We start from the raw sequence: 22089 nt of genomic DNA, 5'->3' as shown, positions 1-22089 counted from the left end.
TACAGGGAGATGCAGGGCACACGTTACTGAGGGCAGAATGTGAGACTAACCTCATCCTGGCCAGTGATTCTTGGTGTGTCTTGGGCACGTCTCTCTCTCTCCTCTGGACTTAGTTTGATCGTCAGTGAAAAGAAAGGATGATTGGCACTGATTCTCAAGTTCTCCTTGTGCTTTAAATTTTTCATTTTGATCAAATGCTATTTGCTGTGCTGTAGTCTGCTATGTTCTTGCAATGCACACGGCGCTTGCTGAGTGTGGAGAGAGCATGGTAAGAATGCAGACTCGGCAGCCACCTCATGGGACCGTTCAGTCCATTCAGTGAAGAAGAATAGGCCAACAGGCAGTAACAATGCTGGACTTTCAGTCTTAGGCAGGGCGTGTGCAGGGGCGGAGACTATCCAGTGAGCACCCTGGGAGAAGCCAGAGGAGGCTCTCCACAGGCAGGGATTTCTCAAAGGAGAACCAGAGGGTGACAAGAATGTTTCCAGGTAGAAAGGCAGGACAGAGTCTTCATGAAAATGCACAAGCATAGCAAAGCCTCAGGGGCAAGGGACGATCCCATTCGCTGCAAGACTTGGGACTGCATGTGAATGCCTTCCAGTCAATCAATGAACAGCATCTTAAGCATGATATCTAGAAGCCAAATTCTGTCTGGGCAAAGAACTGGGCACTGTGGAGGATGCCAGGCCCACGTCTGTGTGTCTGTATACGTGTGTGTGTGCACGCGTGTGTGTGTGCGTGTGTGCGTGTGTGTGCGCGTGTGCGCGTGTGTGCGTGTGTGTGTGCGCACGCGCGCATGCACCCCTTGTTGGAGAAGGGAGCTTGACTACTGCAACCTCAGGCACTAAGGCTATGGCTGGGGAATGTGGTCGTTATCATGGCCATCCTTTCCTGAGTAGAAAGAGCCAGTACATGTCCAAGGGGGTGCAATACAGGGAAGTTGGGGCTGCCGGGTTCAACCTCACACTAGAGCTACAAAGTAGAATTGGGCCCAGGTGTCAGGAGCTATGCAGGGAAGATGATAGGGTGGCATCAGTTGAGGGGCAAGTGGAGGAGCTTCCAGAGAGATTTTCATGGCAACATTTGTGGGTGGGTAGGTGGTAAGAGGGTATGGCAGGGCGGCTTCAAGGTAGGAGGAAGTTAGTAACTCCTTCCGGGACAACTGAGGACCTGTCTAAGGAATAAACACCATAGCTTGTTTACATCAGCATGTCATTTCTACTTTGCTTACATACTTGTTTGTTTGTTTCTAGGGCCCTTCCGGACCACCAGGAGACAAAGGCCCCCCGGTACAGTATGCTTTAAATAAAGGGATGAGTTTCTATACGGAGAATCCTGCTCGAATCAAAGCAGTTTTAAATGGGAGGCATCAAAAACTGAAGTAGATTCTGAGATTTGCTCACATTATTGAACAGGGCAGACTCCAAGATACGAACTCTGACCTGTGGAACAGAGTGTGATTGATGTGCATATGAGCAGAGAAGGGATGCCATGCCCGTATTATAGTCAGGCAAACAGACTGGCTTCTGTTTTGGGCATCTTGTCAACACAGAAGGGTGGCCATGGTTTAATGAATTCAGCCAAGAACTAATTTTGAATCCTGGTTTCACCAACCCCAACCACACGGCAATGAGCCAATGTGGGAACTGCTCTTAATCTGTCATGTGGGCAGAGCAAGACCCGGGGGCCACTGTGGAGACCTGATGGCCTGACTTTATGCTGAAGCAACAGGAGGGCTCTCAGTAAGCCTTCATTCTTAGGAGCAGCAACCATCCATGACATGCCTGTGCATGCATTTACTGGGAAAATGTGATTTCCTATAAATTCACCCCAGGGGAAATAGCTGCATTGTAGCAACTGGGATGATATTGTACCTTGTGTCTTGTGAACATATTTTAAATAACCTTTATTTATATGATTTCTGAAATCAGGACAGGGATTGCTTTGTGTGTGTGTGTGACAGAGTCTTGCTCTGTCAACCAGGCTGGAGTACAGTGGCATGACCTTGGCTCACTGCAATCTCCGCCTCCTGGGTTCAAGCAATTCTCCTGCCTTAGCCTCCCCAGTAGCTGGGATTACAGGTGTGAGCCACCATGCCCAGCACAGGGCTACAGGGCTCCTTATACCCGTTTTTATGGATGAAGAAATTGAGGTACTACGTAGTGAACTGATAGACATGAGATTTCAGAGCAAGTTATTGCAAAGCAGAGGCAAACAGGTGGGACTCTAGATGGAGGGGTTGATGTGAGAGGAGGTCTGTGAAGGCCCAGGAGACGCAGGGTCAGCTCCTGAGCAGCCCTGTAGCACAGTTCCAGCAACTGCCAGGAATTCCCACTTTTAGACCTACTTAAGGAAAAATCTTATAGGAAATGAGATCCATACTGAAAGATACGTGTGTCATTTTCTGATGTTGTCCAGAAATTTGTAGCTAGAAATTATTTTCTTACAAAGAGTAGTAATCGCCGGGCATGTGCTCAGTATTGTGCTGGGTCTTGCACAAAGAAACTTCTTTAACCACCTGGTTAGCAGCTCTTGGGGCTGATGATCCATAGGACGTGAAAGGAGTGAGCCAGGGTTTGAGCTCAGGCCCATCTCACCGCAGGAGCTGTCCCCTTCCCTCAAGCAAGGGAATTATACAAATGGGGTCCGAGTTGTGAGGCTCAAAATGAAGGTTTTCCAGAGCATTCTCTCTGTGTGTCGAGCACGTACCCCCACATAGTACAGTCAGTTGAGTAAGCTCTGAGCAAGGTGCACGTGTTTTATCAGATTCCTCATAGCAACAGACCACGTGTTGAAGGAAAGCCAACTATTGCCAAGGAGGGAGTGTCCTTATTTGCTTACAATATTGTGGGGTGTCAGTGTCTTCTTTTCTTTTTCTTCAGGGATCACGAGGCTTACCTGGATTCCCCGGCCCCCAGGGCCCAGCCGGCCGGGATGTAAGTACAGAGAAACGGCGTGGACTCAGTGAAGGCCCTTACATGACCCCTGAAAGCCCACCCTCCACCATCTCCTGGCCTCCTTTGACCGTGTGGCCAACTTCGTAGCCCGGTTGAGGATTTCCAGGAAGCCCCATGGGCATGCTTTTTATTTTCGCTCTTCTACTGAGTGTGGCTGGTAATTTTCTATTATCCAATTTTATTTCCTGTGTTTATTTGTGTTAAGTTTTCAAAATCTTTTCAACTCCTGGATATCCCACACAATGTTCCCTAATTTCTTAGTCAAAGTCTTACATACCCCAGTCAGTTCTACTCGAGTCAGGCACTACCTTCTCCAGGGACTTGTCCCCCCTGACCCTTCCCTGGAACGGCTCTCTCTTTTCCGTGGAATTCCACAGATGTACGTGATGCTCATTGTGCGGATGGGTTACTTCCCACTTTGTGACAATGACAGTCATCTCTTATCTCCATTGTTTGGCCTTTGTCCAGCCATCTCTGAGCTCTAAGAAGGAGCCCCTGTGTCCTATGCATCCTCATGGTCCCTGGGGCCTAGCAGCATGCCAGGCACATAGAAGGTACTTGATCCATACTCATTGACCAAATGGTAAATGACAACCATGAGTCCTTACAGGACAAAGGTGTCTGGCACTAGTAAGCAGTGATATTTATTGCTTAGACATACATCTTTTCATCTCTATAGTTTTAGTTCATTATAAGCAGGAACAACAAAATTCCCTTCTCTTCCTTGGGTTCTGTTTCCAAAGAGAAGATTACTCTCTCATTCCTGCTTCCAAATATTCAAATTTCACTGTTCCACTCTCAGCATTAATTCTTATAGCCAGTCTAATAGAAGTATTTTTCTACTTTTCAAAGCCATTCCTTCTACTTGTGTTTGGGAAAGCACTCGGAAAGTTTAAGACAGGGTGTGTGTGTGTGTGTGTGTGTGTGTGCGCGCGCGTGCATGCACATGTTCTGTGTGCATGAGTTGTTTTTAGTTTTGTGTTTAGGACAGGAGTTATGGGGGTAGTTCTAAACATTTGCCATTGTCAGATTCTTCCTGGGAAGCCTTGGGTATTCAGCTGAGATTGGAAACCATGCATTTTTACTGGTGCCAATCCTCATGGTCTGATGATTTTTTTCCCCACTGAATTACATTTAGCAGATAGAGAGGTTGGCAGAGGCTGTGGGTAGAGTGGGTCAGGACTGTGTGCTTACCCCAGTTAATGTCTTCTTTCCTTCTTCTCTTAGGGTACACCAGGAAATCCAGGAGAAAGAGGGCCTCCTGGCAAGCCAGTATGTCATTTTATGGTTCTGGATGAATATTGACTATCAGTCAAGGCGTAAGCAAGATAAAAAATGCAACTCAGAAGGTTCAAGAGGTTTTAACAAAGGAACCTTCGACAAAACTGTGGGCGGAGGAAATTAATATGGGATGTTGTAAGACCCAGAGATAAACCATAGTAGGAAGTCATTACCACCATTATGCCTGTTTTCAAAGCCCAGGGAGAGTGGAATGGTGAGAGAGGGATTGCACACAGGAGCTCAGTCATGGGTTCAATACTACTGCAGAAGGCTTGGTCCGAGGCCAGGAGGTAGGGATGTCTCCCACCCTCTGGTTTCCTGACAGTGCCTCGAATTGGGGAATTCAACTGTGGGCCAGCAGGCAAGCCAGCCTGGGATACATTCCAGGGGTTTAACCTCCCAGACATGGAACAAGACAGAGAAGGGTGAAAAGTGGATCTGGGGTGAGCAAATGAGCAACAGCAGCACCCATTGCAAATCCCTGACTTGCCCATTTCCTAGCGCTTGACTGGGTGATGTCAGCCTTCCCAGTTGCCCTCTGTTGAACGTGGAAGAAATGTTCTTTCTTGCCTCACGGTGAGAACAGGGGAATTTGTGAAAGATTGAGGAGACAGGGACAACCCTGAATGTTGGGTTTGTGGCAATGTGGCTTTAGTCCAGCCCGAGAGTCCTATAGGCTTCCCTGATGCGAGGCACCCTCATCTCCTGGGACACCCTCTGACTGAGTTTCTAATGCCAGAGAAGCCCCAAAGGTTTAGCTGAGTAGCCTGGTCATAGGTGGACCCTCTAGGGAAGGAGCACTGGAGATGTGCTGGCCTGGGAGAGTGGGAGGCAGCTGTGCAGATGGGGAGAGAGATGAGTCCTGGGGAAAAAGCTGCCTAAGATGAAAGAGACAGCAGCAACCAATACTGGGGAATCGCAGGCCTCAAGGGTGAGGCTGTAAGTCTGGTTTTAGAAAGCAAGATACTCACCTGGGTAGAAGCTTCACCTTGAGAAGGATCTGAGAGGTTGCCTGTCTCTTTTGCAAGCCTGGCCTGCGACAACTTCCAGACAGGGACCCAAGGCACAGATGTCCCTGTGGGTGTGGGTGACTCCCCATCCCTTATCTCAGTTGGTGGGTACGGCAGAGACCTGGACAGGGATCCTGGTCAGCCATTAAGGGTCCTGAAACTTTCCATTGAAGATCTTCCAATGAGAGGAGTATAAAGTCTTGTTGGAAGTTAGGGACACCTTAATTACTCATGTTTCCTCCCCTGTGGAGTCAGCTTTGCAAGAGCCAAATAAACCTCACAGAGGCCACTTCATTATTAAAGTACAAAGCTCTGGTGAAGTGCAGGGAGAGTGAGGTTCAGGCCAGAAGTCAAGTGGGGGTTCAGATGACCTCTGCCAGATCTGGACTTTGACATCTCCCTGCAAAGATAGTTAAGTCAGCATAATGCAGCTGACAATGTGGATAATCATGATTATCTCTCAGGTGGTCAGCAGCAGAATGGAGAGCTGAGGGGAGAGAGACAGGGAGAAGAGAGAAGAGAGAAGCGATAAGGTCTATTAGATTCACTGAACATACTCCTCCCGGATGGTCCCAAGTATGGCCCATTGGCTCTCGGGTCTCTCTGAGCTCACTAATCAAATAAGGCATGGTTGTCTCAGGGATTCCCTCATGTTCAGTGACTCATAGAAGGACTCACAGGACTCAGAAAAGCTGTTCTGCTCATGGCAGTGGTTTATTACAGTAAAATGATACAGATTAAAATCAACAGAGAAAAAGGTGCACAGGAAGGAGTCCAGGAAAGACCAGTACAAGCTTCCATTTGTCCTCTCCTGGTGAAGTTGTACAGACAGCACCAATTCTCCCAGTCACAATGTGTGACAATACTCACAAGGTGTTGCAACCGTGGAAGCTCACCAGAGCCTTGGTGTCTAGGGGTTGTATTGGGAGTCGGTCACATTTGGAATGTGCAGGGTTTGGACAACACTGGCCTGCTGAGCTAATTCTTAATTACACAGTTCCATCCCTCAGAGGGTGGAGAGAGTGACCCAAAGTGTTTCCCCAGTGCTGCACCCACCTGAAGAGAAGCATAGAATTCCTGTTCCGGGATCTTCCTTCTGTGTCAGATTGAGTTCTCTGGAAGCACAGCCTGCAGTGGGGCTTCTTACGCTAGTGACTGATTGAGGGAGTGCTCTCAGGAGAAACTTACAAGGATGGAGGGAAGCAGGACATGACAGGGGAAAAAACAGACAAAAATGTGGGTTCAAGTCAAGCCTAGTCCCTGCCTGATCACACATGGAACTCTGGACTGTGAATGGAACCACAAAGCTGTCGTCCCACTTTGAGGCCAGGCCCAGCTCTTTTCACCCTGCCATCAGTCAGTTATCGGCTGTGTAACCAGCACCAGGGGTAAGGATGCACCAAGAATGGGGAGGATCTAGGTAGGATGTAAACTGACAGCTACATCCCCATGCTGTCCACTGTTCTCTGAGCCCACTGGGCCCAACAACAGGTGACATGAGTGACTGACTCATAGAAGGCAGAGATGGCAGTCTGCCGTATCCTGAGTCCACCTTCACAAGGCCACTGCCTCCATCCACATACTGGTTCTGTGTGTCTTTTGAAACTTACGAGGTTTGCAGAAATGAGACATAGGAAGATGTTAATGAAGTTGTATCCAAGACCACACTGTACCTAGACTGAAAATCCACTCCTCGTTCTCTCTCCCTTTGTAACTGGTGCCCAGCCATTGTGTCTGATATAACTCACTCTAGTCACACTAAAGGCTCAATGGCAGTGTAAGACAATGCCAGCAGCATTACAAAGTACCAATTTGAACCATATGAACCCTTTCCTATTATTAAACTTCCCAGGGGAAACAAATGCGGCTCCAAAATAAAACACCTTTCCCTTTTAAAAGTTTTAACAAATTACTATAGCAAAGGTTGCCTTTTCTTCAGAGGACCTCACTCAGATAATTGCGGAGGGGGGCGGGGCGGGTCTTGGCCTTGACTTTAGCAGCTACATCCAAAGTAAGTTCTTACTGCAGTGTGGGTAATTCCTTGAGCACCTCCAATCTGATTTAATTCAACCTCAGTCTCTCTCAGGGAATCCCATCTTGCAATAGCCCAGAGTGTTGATTGAATTTCTGATCATATCAACACAGGAAACACCACCGGCACATTTCAAGCCACTGTGGCAGTTACCTTGAGCAAACTTGTGTTACCTGTTTCATGGTTTTGCTAACCACAGGATGGGACAGAATGCCCATGGGGTCAGGGATGGGGAAATAGCCTGAAAAATTGCCTTGGTTTCAGCCTCCCCAAAATGACAGACTGGATTTATAATTCGTACACCTAAACTCAAACTTAATGAGGAGAAATCACCCACCATGCATTTAGTTGTTAAGTCTACCACCTTGCTTCTGCTGCCTGGGTCCTCTGGTGTTCCTTTTTCTTTGTAAAATTTAGAATTTTGCAAAGTAGCACACCAGTCTGGAAGTCCTACCTAAGAATCCTTTCTTTCCTTTAGGGTCTGCCTTTTAATTCCCATTTCCCTTCCTAACCTTATGTTCCTTGCACCCAAATGTTTTCTGAGCCTCCAGCCTGTCTTGGGTTCCAGGATGGCCGTGATTGTGAGACACAATCCGTAGCTCCAACTCACAGTGGGTTTGAGCATGAGTTCAGCCACCTGCAGACTCCTACATACCTTTAGAGGCTCTGTAATTACTCCTGATTTCTGAAATACCCTTTCTGGAATTAAAGACTTTTAACCCATAATGACAAATGAAGTTTAAAATGCTATTTCACCCGAGAGAGCTGAAGACATTGGCTTAAATTCATACTAGGTTGTGAATGACTGATAATAACAGCTGTTGCTCATTTGAGACATCCACGACCATCCAGATTGCGAACAGTTTGCCACTTTGCCTCCCACAGTGCTCATATGACCTATCAGGTTTTGATGGTGGTGGGGAAGAGGGACCACCGGGAGAAGAGAAGGGGCAAACAGAAGGAGAGTAGGGAAGGAACAAGGCTGAAGTCAGTCAGACTTGGCTAGGACTGGCAGGCTGTGCAGTTACTGTCTTGGAGGAGTCTTCTTTCTGTGGCTCCCAGGCTTGGGACATCCACTGGCTGTCCGTATCCCATGCATGGCACAGTGTGCCACGCGTTATGTCACTCTTTGAAGGCCTTTTGCTTTCTCAAGATGCCTGGCATTTACTGTATATATGCGTGTATGTATGTGTTTGTTTTTACCTTGACAGGGCCTCTCTTCGCTATTGTCTCCAGGGGACATAAATCTCTTGGCTAAGGTAAAAGCATACAATAAATGTGCATGTGTTTTGAAAATGGTGATGGTGGGATTGGAGATCTTGGTAATAAGTTGGGTTTTTTTTTTTTGTCTTAACAACTATTTGGTAGTATTAATAATAATAGCAGCACCATTAGTTGAGAAATCACCATGTGGCTGGTGATGTGCTAAATCCACCTGTCCAATACAACAGCCACTGGCCACATGCTTCAATCTAAATTTAAATTAATTAAAATTAAATACAGGCCGGGCACAGTGACTCACCCCTATTATCCCAGCATGTTGCGGGGATTGCTTGAGCCCTGAACCCAGGAGCTTAAGACCAACCTGGGCAACATAGAGAGACCTGGTTTCTACCCAAATTTTTGTTTTTTTAATTAGCTTGATGTGGTGACATGTGACTGTGGTCCCAGCTACTCAGGAGGCTGAGGTAGGAGGATCACTTGAGCCCAGGAGGTAGAGGCTGCAGTGAGCCATGGGTATGCAACTGCACTCCAGCCTGAGTGACAGAGCAAGACCCTGTTTCAAAAATAAATAAATAAATAAATGCAATTAAAAATTCAGGTGCTTGATCACACCAACCTCTTTATACATACTTAATAGCCTCATGTGGCTGGTGGCTGCCTTTTTGATCACTGCAGATATACAGCAGAATATTATCTGGAGCTGTGATGCACTAAATGTTTAATATGCCTCCCTTGTGTAATTTTCACAAATATTCTATGGGGTTAATACTATGTGTTGTGTTGTTTAGCGTATAAGAAGGCTGAAATATTGTGAGAGTCAATGAATGGAATGGAATAGAATAGGACATCCTAAGAATAAAATCCTTCCTTGCTGACACCAGAGGCTGGCCTTTAACCTACCCAGGACTAACTTGTGTTCTCAAAGGAGGGCCGGTGGCAGAGTCAAACAGCCTGGACCTGGGTCCTGCTGGGCCAAGACCAGAGCACAGGCTCAGTGAGGTGACGTGGGCTGCTGGGCCTTTTAACCAGGACAAACCCAGATCTGAGTGCAGACTTGACGGGTTTCTGGAACCACATTTGCTTTCCCCACGAGAGGAAAAGGTCCTGAGAGGCTGAACATAACTTGGCCAACATAGGGCAGGGCGTGGCTGGAGTTACACCTCAAAGCCAAGTTGCACAGGTATCCAGGTGCCTGACCAAGCGCCTGGGGTCTTCAATGCTGAGAGCTGGGAAAGGTTCTGAACGAGGGAGAGAGAGGTAGGGTCTGTACTTCAGAAAGAACTGGCGTGCTACAGTGAGTGAGGAGGCCCCTTCTGCTGCCTGTACTTGAAACCTCTGTCGTAACTCCGGGTGAAGGGTTGGCACTGCATTTTATGTGACTAGTCCCTTCCTTCCTTCTTGTTCTCTAAAAGACACTTGGGTGATTTGAGAAAATCCCTACTTCATGCATGAAGCCAAGGGAAGAAAACAAAAGAAAAAGAAAACCTTCTTGGGAGTCTGGGGTGTTCAGTCTCATTCAAATTGAGATGCCTTGATGGGAAAATTACACATTTTATTAAAAAATAAGTAGCAGAACAATCTTTACCAGTTTTTGTTGACAAGTGTGATAGTTTTTTTTTTTTCCCCGACAGTCAAGGACATGACAAGAAATCATTATCTATTGATTCCATCTTTTGTTTATTACAGGCTTTTATTAGCCTGGATTATTTTTCTTAATTCCCTCACTCTAGAAGGAGCTGGGTTTTCATCAGCGACCAGCCCTCTCCACCCACCACCCCTCACCCCTCACCCAGAGGATTTCAACCTCAAGATGTCCCAATCTATATGTCAATAATAAGAGTGAGCATTGAAATGGCTAAGCATCATTCCTCATGGCCATAGCACTGAGACAGACATGTAGTCAAATCAATATTTCCTGACTGTGAAAGGATGCAGCTCCGCTCCTCAGAGCAGCTGGAAACCCCAGAATGAATGCAAGCGCCTACATGCAGGGTGGCCTGTGGAGTCTCACTGGTGCCACAGAGCTGAGCTTAGCCTGGAAATTCCATAATCAACAGCCTGGGATGAGTGGATTTGGCCAGTCCTGGGATAGTCTGGGGAGCAGACTATCTTCATCTCCCTGTTTTGTGCATTCACTGGCTGCCATCTTGATGTTGTAAGTTAGAGTCTGCTGGTCTAGTCTAGGTGGTTGGGTGGCAGGTGTCTCCCCTGCTGAGACATCTTATATTATGGAATATTTGTCTCTGCGCCAGAGAGTTTTATAACTTCATACATCTCTTTCTGATAGTTGGAGAACTTACTGGGTAGTAAATTCTAAGAGTCCCTGTTAAATGAATGTCCATAGTTGAATCCGTGCCCAAGGAGGTCATCTTAAAATTGTCTCCATTACCTGACTCCCTTGCAGAAATATTATTTCATTAAATCCTCACAAACAATCTTATGAGAGGATTCTGTTGCTGTCTGCATTTTACAGATGAAGAGGTTGAGGCATAGATGGGCAAACCACTTGTTCAATGTCACAGACCTGCTAGTGGCAGAACCAAGATTCAAACCCAGTGTGACCAACTCTGAAGCCTTTTGCGTAGCCTCTCTACTATCCAGTTTCATCTTTACATGAGCCAGAACTTCCTGACAACTGTCTGATGAAGTCCAGGCAGCTAGTGAGTTCTCTGCCTGTCACATAGAGATTTGGAGATGAAGGCTATGCAACTCTTTGGTAGGAATATAGTAGAGAGGATTCAGATGTCCAGTGAGAAGGTGGATCATTTCTCCTGGGAAGCAACGACTGTTTTTTTCTACACACCAAAGACTGTAGCATTCCTCCATGTAGTCAACGTTTTGTTGAGTGCTTACTTGGTACTTCAAACCACGCAAAGTACAGTGTTACATGCAGTGACATAACAAGCTGAGTTTGTTGAAAATAGTTCAGCCCGGCAGGGTGCGGAGGCTCATGCCTGTAATCCCAGCACTTAGGGAGGCCGAAGCAGGTGGATCACTTGAGGCCAGGAGTGCGAGATCAGCCTGGCCAACATGGGAAAACCCCTGTCTCCACTAAAAATACAAAAATTAGTCAGACGTGGTAGCACATGCCTGTATTCCCAGCTGCTCAGGAGGCTGAGTTGGGAGAATTGCTTGAACCCGGGAGGTGGAGGCTGCAGTGAACCTAGATTGTACCACTGCACTCCAAGCTGGGTGACAGAGCAAAACCCTGTCTCAAAAAAATAAAATAAAATAAAATAAAAAATAAAAAGGAAAAGAAAAGAAAATATCTTAGACCAAAGGAATGGTTGGAGACCAGAAGGAAAGAACATTTATAGATTACATACAATGAACCCTGAAATATGCTAGGCACTTTGTATGCATTATTTTATTTAAATTTCACAACAGTCTCCTAAAGTAGAAGAATGATCCTTGTTTACAGGTAAGGAAATAGACTCAAAAATATTAATTGATTCACCTGAGATAACTCAGAAAGCCCAGAGACTGGGAGTTAGTATTGATGATCAAGGTCATCTGATCTGCAAATGGGACAAGGCCACAGATATAGGGAGGAAAAGAAACAAACCCGTAATGGCACATGTAGCAGCTAAAAGTCACTGTGTTTTCACTCTGTGTCAGGACAGTGTCAGGCATTTTCCACTCATTGTCTCATTTATCATAAGACTTTGACATCCCCATTTCACAGATAAGGAGACTCAGGGAGATGAAGCCATGATTCCAGGTGGACAGAGGTTTAAGTGGAGTATGGGCAAGCCCATTTGGTTGGAAACACAACCCTATCCAGTTTCAATACATTCAGAGAAAGTGTGAACTGCCCTCTGAACTGGACTTTGGTGCAGAGCCAGGAGGGACTGGGGGGTCCCAGGAGATCTGGAGCCAAGGTGAACATCTGTAAGACTGCAGATTGGGGTGAGCTCACCCTATGCTCACTGGATTCCAGAACTGGGTCAGTGAGTTGAGTCTAGCTCCCTCACAGGTAGGTCTGGGTCTCCAACAGTTCTGGTCTTCAGGAAATAATCCTGCATAGTGTGCAACAGGCCCAGGTTGAGAACCCTGCCAGAAATTAGAAAGAAATAGGAAAGTTGTGAGATTTTTGTGTTACTCAGCTATAACCTTTTTATGTTATGAATCCCACTGCAAAGAATGGCTTCCAATCACCAGGGCACACTCAAGTCCAGAAATATCTCAGTGGCTAGAATTTTTGGTGTCATCAGGCTAGTTCTATTTGCATCCATCCATCCATCCATCCATCCATCCATCCATCCATCCACAGTTGCAATGTCTCATGGATGCATTTCATCTTAGAGTACAATAAGAGGTGGTCTACAAAGAGGTGAGCTCCTTTCAGCTCTGCTACTCTTCCAAGCAAAACACAGTTATCAAAAGCAGCTCATCTAATTAAGCTGAATATCTCATGCACTCTTGCTTTATATATCCCAATATTTAACTCTTCCCACCCTCCAAATCACCCAATCAGCTTTGCAAACTACCCACTAAAGGAAGATGCCCCAAGTCGCCAGAATGTCAGGTGGACAGTTAATTGGTTGATTGGTCAGTCAGTTGGTTAGTTGGTTGGGTTGCCTGATTCATTCATTTATAGCACTCATGCCCTGTGGAAGAATATTTGCTATGAATTTGGCATATAAAGATAATTCTACCTCTGTCCTCTGAGTGCTTACACCTTCTGTTTGCCGGGTGGAGAGAGGATGGAATAAAAGACCATTCCAACACGGAGATTAGTACTTCAGTAGTGAGGATTCCTGAGATTTCTGGGAGCAGGAGGAGCCTGTCCCCATCCTCAGGCAATCAGGAAGGCTTCTTGGAGTGGGAGATTACTAAAGAATCTCCAAAGACTGAGTAGGTGAAACAAGTAAAAGGAAGGTGGGCCATTCAGAGATGCTTTTGTGATGGAAAAGCTTTACCATCCTGAAATCGAAGACCAAGATAAAAACTAAATCACCTGCAGCTTCACCTCATGGACTGTGAACAGTGCAGCTTGCATGGATTTTTGCAGATCCCTTTGGTAGGGCTTTCAAAAGACCGTAGTTAGTGCGTGTGTTTGTGTCAGTTGACAGTGTTGAACTGAGAGCTCTTCAAGACACACACTCACTGTGGTCCCAAACTTAGCACAGTGCCTGACACATAATAGGTGCCTTTCAAGTATTTTTTCAATGAGTGAGTGACTGAGTGAATAAATAAATTAGCAATAATGGCTGAATGTGTGGGCATTATCTATCTATATATCTGTGTATCTGTGTATCTATCTATCATCTATCTATCCATTTATCCAATCTTTCTTGAGAGTATTCTAAGTGCTTTACTTGTGTTATCCATTAAATTCCTATCACAAGGAGAGAGGCAGGGTGGATGAGAGGGAAGATTAGAGAGAAGGGCATGGAGGAGGTAAACCACGAGGCAGGTAGAGGAGGCAGGCTGGAGTACAGTCAGGTGAGTTTTGTTTAGCGCATAGTGTGCTCCAAACTGTAAGATCCGACAAATCAGAAAACACATGCTCTGGGCTCAGAGGACTTTAAATTTACTCAAGGAGCAGTATTTACCTGCCATAAAGAAGTAGAACAAAGCCCAACTCCAGGGACCATTTATTAAATGCTTACCTTGGGTAAAAACTAAAGGTAAGCATGGTCAGAGCCTGGATTGTGTCACAGAAACAAAGTCCCAAGGGTGTGTGCCTGTCGCCTTGTTTATCCTTCTTCCTTGTTCAGAAACCACTTGACTTGGGCAAACGCAGAACAGAGAATTCAGCTCCCAGCTTGGCCTCTAACATCAGGGGCAGAGCATGCTATTTTTAGTAATACTAAATGTTTGTATTAAATCTGCTCTGTTAATGTTTTCAGATGCTCACAGATCATTTTACATGAATTTTTGACATCATTTCCTCAGGCTATCCTTCCAGAAGTCTGCGTGGAAGTAGGAGGAAATGGAGGAATATCCAGACATGTCAGTGCTGAAACCTAACTTTCAGTGAAGAAAGGGAAAATGCAAAGTTTAGACACAAAAGTATTTGGATCATGACTCAGTCCACCTATTTGCTTTTCTATCTTCTTTGGTATTTAAAAACAAAATCTCCGTCTGGAGAGGTAGCAGCCAGGGCTACTTTGCTTTGCTTTGAAACTGTATTTGCTAGTCATTCTCTGTTTGTCCCTCCCTCTCTCTCCACTCTCAGGATGTGTGCAATGACTGCCCTCCTGGCTCCCCAGGCCTCCCTGGTCTACCAGGTTTTAAGGGGGACAAAGGTCTCCCAGGAAAGCCAGGGAAAGAAGGCACAGAAGGGAAAAAGGTAAGGAGAAAAGGGGAAACTTGATTTTTATCATCACAATGAAAATATCATTCTGGAGATCTCATATTGCCCTATCTGCCTCCAAAGGTGTTCAGGGTTTCAGGGGTTCAAGATTCAAGATAGATGAGGAATACTGGGTTGTGGGACACAACTGTGGAAATGGTAAGAACTGGGTATCTATGGGTCTTCGTTACTTTAAGAAGATGTTGATTGTGACTTTCTAGTACATGCTGACACCTGGAAACATATACTCATTCAGTTACATTCCTTGCCTCCCCATCTTTCTCCCTTCCTTTCTTTTATCATCCAACAACTTTGCCTATCTACTATGTAATAGGCACCAAGATAGGCACTTCAGACCCATAGATCAATCAATGGATCTGTCCATTCATGCATGCATTCAATCCCTTGTCATTGCCTGTTTATGACACCCCATTACGTGTGTCTTATGTGTCAGTCAACATGTAGACAATGGGGAGGTTCAGAAGAAAAAGGCTGAGACTCTATTCTAAAGGAGTTCATGGTCTGTCCTGGGGCAAAACGGAGGTAGGGAGTTTCATGGGTGCTGGGGAAATAGAATTAAAAACAAAATCTCCTCCCAACCCAGAAAACTTCTTCACAAAGGTAGAAGAGAAAGAAAACCATTTTAATATTGAATTAAATTTAAACTTGAATATAACGTGCATTACAGACAATCTGTTAAGAGATGGTAAGGACAGGAAGAAATCTCACTCTTTTGTATAGCTAAGCAGATAAAGTCCATTACAGACAATTCCTCAAGGTAAGCAATAATTAGTCCTCAACTAGGAGGTCTTGACAGTGCTATTTGTCACATATGTTCATCATAGATTCACCTGGTAATTCAGATGGCTCTCTGTCTTAGCTAATTGGCTTTATCTAAAGTGAAAATAAACTTCTTGCATGTTTATGTAAGAAGGTAGTGTTGCAACTTGGGGAGATGCCATCCCCTAGAAATTGGGAGATAGAGGTGGATCTTCCTTGCTGATCATATTTCACAGAGATGGATCCTAACTCCTAGAGAAAGACATTCCTGGGTCATCAAACTGGAAAGAAAAAAAAAAGTCTTCTTTGCCTTTTAAAAGGATTTACACACATTTCAAAGAGACAGATAAAGAACTGACAATGATCCGTTTTCTAAAGTAAATGCTTTAAGAAAAAGACTTAGGTGAGATTCTCTTTCTTTTCAAAAAAGAGAGAATTAAGCCTCTTATTTGTAGTTTGTATCTTACCCATACATGGTACAGGGAATACAAACACAAATGTGAAAGATGACCTTTATTCTGACTCTCTGAGACTTAAGCAGTGCTTTTTCCCTTTCCACCGATTCAGCTACGCAGGCTATTTGAGCATAGACCCCCACAGGTGTGCCACAGTCCTCGAAATTTCTCCATACACTCCGGAACCCTGGAAGGGACAGAGGCCAATCCTAAAGCTAATTTGACTAAGAATAATTTCACCTCATTAAATTCTCCTGGTGATCAACTTATTAAAAACAGGCATTTATTTGATTTGCAGCATTTCTTGTATCATATTTTATCAGATAGTAAATAAACATGTTTGAATGTTCTTACATCCATGTCATGAGCCTTTTCCATTGCCTTAATTTTAAACAGCTCGGAAGATCATTTAGTTCATTAAGGTAAATGGGTCTTTAGGAGTTTATTCCAGGAGTCTTGACCTTAAAGATTCTTGATATCAGTGCAGAGGCTGTCAGGGCGGCATTTCTGAATCACTTAGGGAAATGTTTAGGTCAGTCTTTTCCAGACCTTTCTACCACAGTTGCTTTGCTTCAAATCACTGGGAATGAGGTTTGTATTCTGTGTGTTTACTACAACTACTACACAGTGATTCTGATATTCACAACCACTCAATGCTCCGTGACCCCTGGCAGGACCTGGCGGGGGGCCGAGAACCCCCACCCTCCCACCTGGGTGGTCCTTTCTCAGAGTCAAGCAGCTGACACTCAAGGTATTACAGAGCTCGAAGTGAAAATAACCATAAGAAAATGGTTATGAAAATAACTACAAAGAACGCGCAATATGTGCCAGTGTAATTATACATGTACATGTATTTATAAAGCACAAACACACACACACACATGAGATGCTACATAATTCAGACTCTATTTCTTAGTGCAGCACACTTTCTCTCTTCTCAACTATATTAGTTATCTATCACTACATGGCAGGTTGCTCCAAAACTGAGTGGCTTAAAGCAACAAATATTTATTATCTCAAATTTCTGGGGCAGAAATCCAGAAGTGGTTTTGCTGGGTTGTTCTGGCTCAGTTCAGGTCTTCCCTGAGGCAACCCTCAAGCCCTGAGCTTCAGTCATCTCAAGGTCCATCTGGTGGAAGATCCCCTTCCAACCAGGTTCACTCTTGTGGCTGTTGATGGAGACCTCAGTTCCTTACCACATGGGCCTCTCTGCAGAGCTGCTTGAGTGAGATCAAGACATGGAAACTGGTTTTCCCCAAAATGAGTGGTTGGATAGAAAAAGTGCAAGCTGGAGGGGGCGGGGCGGGGCTGTGGCAGGCCAGGGTGGGAGTGAGCCATCGTATACCCTAATCTCAGCAAGTACACACCATCACTTCTGCCATGTCCTGTTGGCCATATAGACCAACCGTGGAACAAATGACAGGACGGCTGCTTCAGGTTGCAAATATGGGAGGCAGGGGCCATCGCGTCATCTTGGAGACACACCAACTAATCACATCAATGGTGGGTCACGCCATGGTTGCACAGCCACACTCAGTACTACCACTTGCCTATACCCTTTGCTCAGACAGGCTAGGGGCAGGGGTAGCTGCCGGGAAGTCCCAGTGGAAAATCAGTGAATGGAGGTGCGAGGGGGATGGCTTGGTGATGACCCTGGATGTGGGCCAGATACTCATTCTTGTTTCCTTCTTTTTCCTTGTGTCCCTGATACAGGGAGAGCCTGGACCTCCAGGCCTACCAGGGCCCCCAGGGATAGCTGGACCACAGGTCAGTGAGACTTCATAACCATCTGCATGGGTCTATTCTGCTCATCTCAATGGTTAATCTCAATGTAAGGAAGAGTGATGGCCAGTGTAAAGGAGTGGTTTTGAAAATCAGAAAACCCCTGTTCTGGGTCTAAGCATGGCACTGACTGTCCTATTGACCATGGGCAGGTGACTTCAACTTGTGGAATCTCAGTTGCTCGTTTACAAACAACTGCGTGTTGGAAAGTATGAAATGCATGGAAGAATTGGACTGTGTGGGACCTGCTGGTTAAGACGTGGGTTTTTTGGTCAGACACCTCCACAGTAATGACAAAAATACAAATGGTGTCAGGGATTTGTTAAAATTGAGTGATATGATACATAAAAAGAACGTGGCACTCAGTTGAAAAATATGAGGAAAGTGCTTTTTGAATGCAAACGAGCACTGTTATTCTCATGTGAGTGATAAGGCATGTCTAAAAGCAGCTCTGTGGCTCTGTGGTTTCCCAAAGCCAGGGAGGCTGGCTTGAGAGAAAGCGGGGTATAATCTCAACCCCGGAATAGGCAGGGAAGCTCTCTGGCTGTCAAAACAAATGTGCTGGGGCTGGAGCTGTTTGAGCTGTTGGTGGTGACAGTATTTAACTCTAAGAAGAAAGTGCCTGAGTGCTGGTATGGGGGCAGATAGACCCACACCCTCATTCCCTTCCCACTGTCATTGGTGCTCCCCAGAGTGTGCTCCCTTATCTCTCGTGGTCTCTGTGCTGCTGCAGACTAAACACCTTCCCCACCAACACTTGGGGCCAAATGTGTCCCTGTGTCTCTTCCTGAGGCCTGGCTGGACATAACATGCCTCATCTGATAGAAGAAGTGGCATAAAATTGTCACTAGGAGAGAAAGTTCAGAAGCCAGACCTTGGGGTGAGAATTCCATCTCAGCTGTGTGATCTTGGGATAGTTTCTTAACCTCTCTGGCCTTTTGTTTCCTAAAGTTAACAAAGGACTATAAAAACTATGACCCTACAGGCTTATTACTGTGCCAACTGCAGGCAAAATGCTCCCATCAGTGCCTGGTACTTTGTATCAACTGAAGGATGACAAAGTGTGGCTATTGTGATACCTCAGTTCTTGGTTGAAAATAATTTAAACAAGAGACACACAGCAAAGGAGATGCAGCATCGTGTAATTTGTTGCAAAAGAAAAAGAATACTCGGAAAGTTAGGGGCAGAATAGACAGTACACCTGAGAGAGAGAGGATTCAGGATGGGCTGCTCGTAAGGATGAGACAGCAAAGACTAGCACTAGGGAGACTCCCTTTATGGGAGCCTTACATGATTATTCATAAGGAGGTGGGAAGAGGCGTTACTCATAAGCATGCTCTCAGTGGTCCTCTGGGTGCACATGTGCAGTAGCTGTACGTACTTGTTCATACATCACATGTCTCATTAGCATCTTAAATCTCCACCAAGGGGTATGTTTTTTACTATTATGAGCAAAGGGTCAGTTTGAGGATGGGCAAAATCAAACTGCACATGCTCTCTAGAGAGGAAAGTCCCTACTGAAGATAGCTTTGTGTGGATGAGCTTAATTATAATGTGAATGCTGAAGCTTATTGTGTTGCTTGTCCTTACTGTCACTACGGATGGTTGCTGTATCCCGAGAACATGATTACTTCCTTGATTGCCTATCCTGTCTCAGGCCCACAGACTTCAAAAGGAGATCTTTATTTCTCACATAGGATTGCACTTGCAGGCTGTCCATCCCACAGGTTGGGAAGCATAGCCTCCGGCAGAAACCAAGAGCAAGTGCCTCAAGGGGAGGGTAAAAGCAGCAGGATTTATGCTGAGCAGGCTGGCCAAATGCATGCATTTAAAAAGCTATAGGAGAAGTCATGAATCTTTATGGAAGGAGAAACATGTGCATGGGAAATTGAGTTTCATGCCCCATCATGGGTCATGAGTTCAAAAAATGGCAGCATTAGCATAATCCAAGGGTGGAGTTTTTAAAGTTTTGAAACCTCTGACATCAAAAGGTGAAGCAGAAGACGTGAAAGCTTTGACTACACATGCTCTGTGAGTTGGCCAAAACCAGTCCAGAGATGGTGGTCAGGCTGGGAACTCAGTTTTTAAGGATTTTCTGGGTCTCCTTGGCCAAGAGTGGGTCTGTACAGTTGGTTAGGGGGCCTAGGATTTTATTTTTATTTCTCAATTGTAAGTGCTCATTTGACGTTAGCTTTTTTAGCCCTTGTGGTCACAGTGGTGGCAGCCCCATATTTAGGGTGAGGATTTGGGAATAAAATTGGAGAAGTCAGAAACCTCAGCAACCTAGATAAATAATACTTTAATGCGTTATTATTATTATTATTTTTTGAGATGGAGTCTCACTCAGTTGCCCAGGCTGGAGTGCAGTGGTACAATCTCAGCTCACTGCAAGCTCTGCCTCCCTGGTTCACGCCATTCTTCTGCCTCAGCCTCCCAAGTAGCTGGGATTACAGGCACTTGCCACCGTGCCCGGCTAATTTTTTTTTTTTTTTTTTTTTTTTTTGTATTTTTAGTAGAGACGGGGTTTCACCATTTTAGCCAGGATGGTCTCGATCTCCTGACATCAATGATCTGCCCGCATTGGCCTCCCAAAGTGCTGGGATTACAGGTGTGAGCCACCGCGCCTGGCCTGCCATATTTTATAAAATTTAAAAGTAACGCATTCATTTCATGAGGAACAAAATATCAAAATTTAAAATAAAGACATGACCCCACCCTCCACTTGAATGACCTACCTAACTCACTTCTGCCAAACACCAGTGGCATCAGATACCCGTGTTTATTTACATTTTGCTATTTCAATCATCTTGAGTTACTTTAGATTGACTTTGACTTTTTAAAATATTGCATAGGGGTCAGGCACAGTGGCTACCACCTGTAATCCCAGCACTTTGGGAGACTGAGGCAGACAGGTCACATGAGACTGGGAGTTCAAGACCAGCCTGGCCAACATGGTGGAACCCCGTCTCTACGAAAAATACAAAAATTAGCTAGGGATGGTGGTGCACATCTGTAATCCCAGCTACTTGGCCAACATGGTGAAACCTCATTTCTACTAAGAACAGAAATTAGCCAGGTGTGGTAACACATAACTGTAATCCCAGCTACTCGGGAGGCTAAGGCATGAGAATCACTTGAACCCAGGAGACAGAGGTTGTAGTGAGTGAAGATCGTGCCACGGCACTCCAGTCTGGGTGACAGAGTGAGACCCTGTCTCAAGAAAAAAAAATTGAAAAAATAATATATATAAAATAACATCCCTATGCAATCTGTCTGTCTATCTATCTATCTATCTATCTATCTATCTATCTATCTATCATCTATCTATCTATCTATCTATCTATCTATCTATCTATCTATCTATATTGCATAGGGATATTATTTCTCTTGGCTTCTCAGCAAGAGGTATTCAGTACCCAAGGTAAGTGACTCACTTTCCTTACCATAGGCCCAGTCCTGGAAAAGGTTGTTGGCACTGTTGTCATGACTGTAAAAAAGCAAGCAAAAAGCCCAACAATTCTGTGCTGTGACAACAACACCAGCTTTGTGGCGTAACAGAATGGAAAACACCCAGGTCTCCCAGATGCTAGCTGGCAGGTTAAGACATCTAGATATTGTGACCTGTGGACTGTGAAGATTTAGAGGGTTTTGACAGAGGCAAGACTCCTGCATCAGGAGTTATAGATATCAGATCTCAGTGCAGATAGAACAAGAGATTTGCCCGGGGCAGTGTTAGATTGAAAGGCATCAGGAAAGTGCAGCATCTTCAAATGTAGGAGCTCCTTACTGGGCATGACCTCTTTCTGGGATCGCCAGATGAGGCCAAGCTTCTCGCCTCGTAATTTCAAATTTTACCTGATCCTTAAGTAATCTTTGCTGTCAGCTTGCTGGCTGCTGGGCTTAGCCTCTGCTGAGGAGGAATTGCCTTTTTTTAAAAAGGTGGAGTCTTGCTCTGTTGCCCAGGCTGGAGTGCAGTGTTGCAATCTCAGCTCACTGCAACTTCTACCTCTCAGGTTCAAGTGATTCTGCTGTCTCAGCCCCCTGAGTAGCTGGGACTACAGGTGCATGCCACCACATCCAGCTAATTTTTGTGTTTTTAGTAGAGATGAGGTTTCACCATATTGGTCAGGCTGGTCTCAAACTTCTGACCTCTTGATCTGCCCGCCTTGGCCTCCCAAAGTGCTGAGATTACAGGTGTGGGCCACCACACCCCGCCAGAATTGTCTTTATTCAAAGAATAAAGCATATCAATTAAACAGATAAGGAG

General features: G+C 45.3%; 1 protein-coding gene across 2 annotated transcripts in view; it reads left to right on the top strand.

Annotated features, from left to right (window-relative positions):
• The window catches only part of COL22A1 (collagen type XXII alpha 1 chain), a 327564-nt gene that overhangs the window by 252249 nt on the left and 53226 nt on the right, over nucleotides 1–22089 (top strand). For both annotated transcript variants that reach the window (XM_008001616.3, XM_073018373.1), the window contains exons 41-46: nucleotides 1254–1289; nucleotides 2883–2936; nucleotides 4185–4229; nucleotides 8492–8539; nucleotides 14689–14802; nucleotides 17754–17807. In XM_008001616.3, the coding sequence (XP_007999807.3) occupies nucleotides 1254–1289; nucleotides 2883–2936; nucleotides 4185–4229; nucleotides 8492–8539; nucleotides 14689–14802; nucleotides 17754–17807 (351 nt within the window). The remainder of the gene's footprint in view (nucleotides 1–1253; nucleotides 1290–2882; nucleotides 2937–4184; nucleotides 4230–8491; nucleotides 8540–14688; nucleotides 14803–17753; nucleotides 17808–22089) is intronic.

This window comes from Chlorocebus sabaeus, chromosome 8 (genome assembly GCF_047675955.1).
Source record: "Chlorocebus sabaeus isolate Y175 chromosome 8, mChlSab1.0.hap1, whole genome shotgun sequence".
Taxonomy (NCBI): Eukaryota; Metazoa; Chordata; class Mammalia; order Primates; family Cercopithecidae; genus Chlorocebus; species Chlorocebus sabaeus.
Note: the sequence above shows the minus strand (reverse complement) of the source record. Positions and strands in the feature narration are given on the sequence as shown.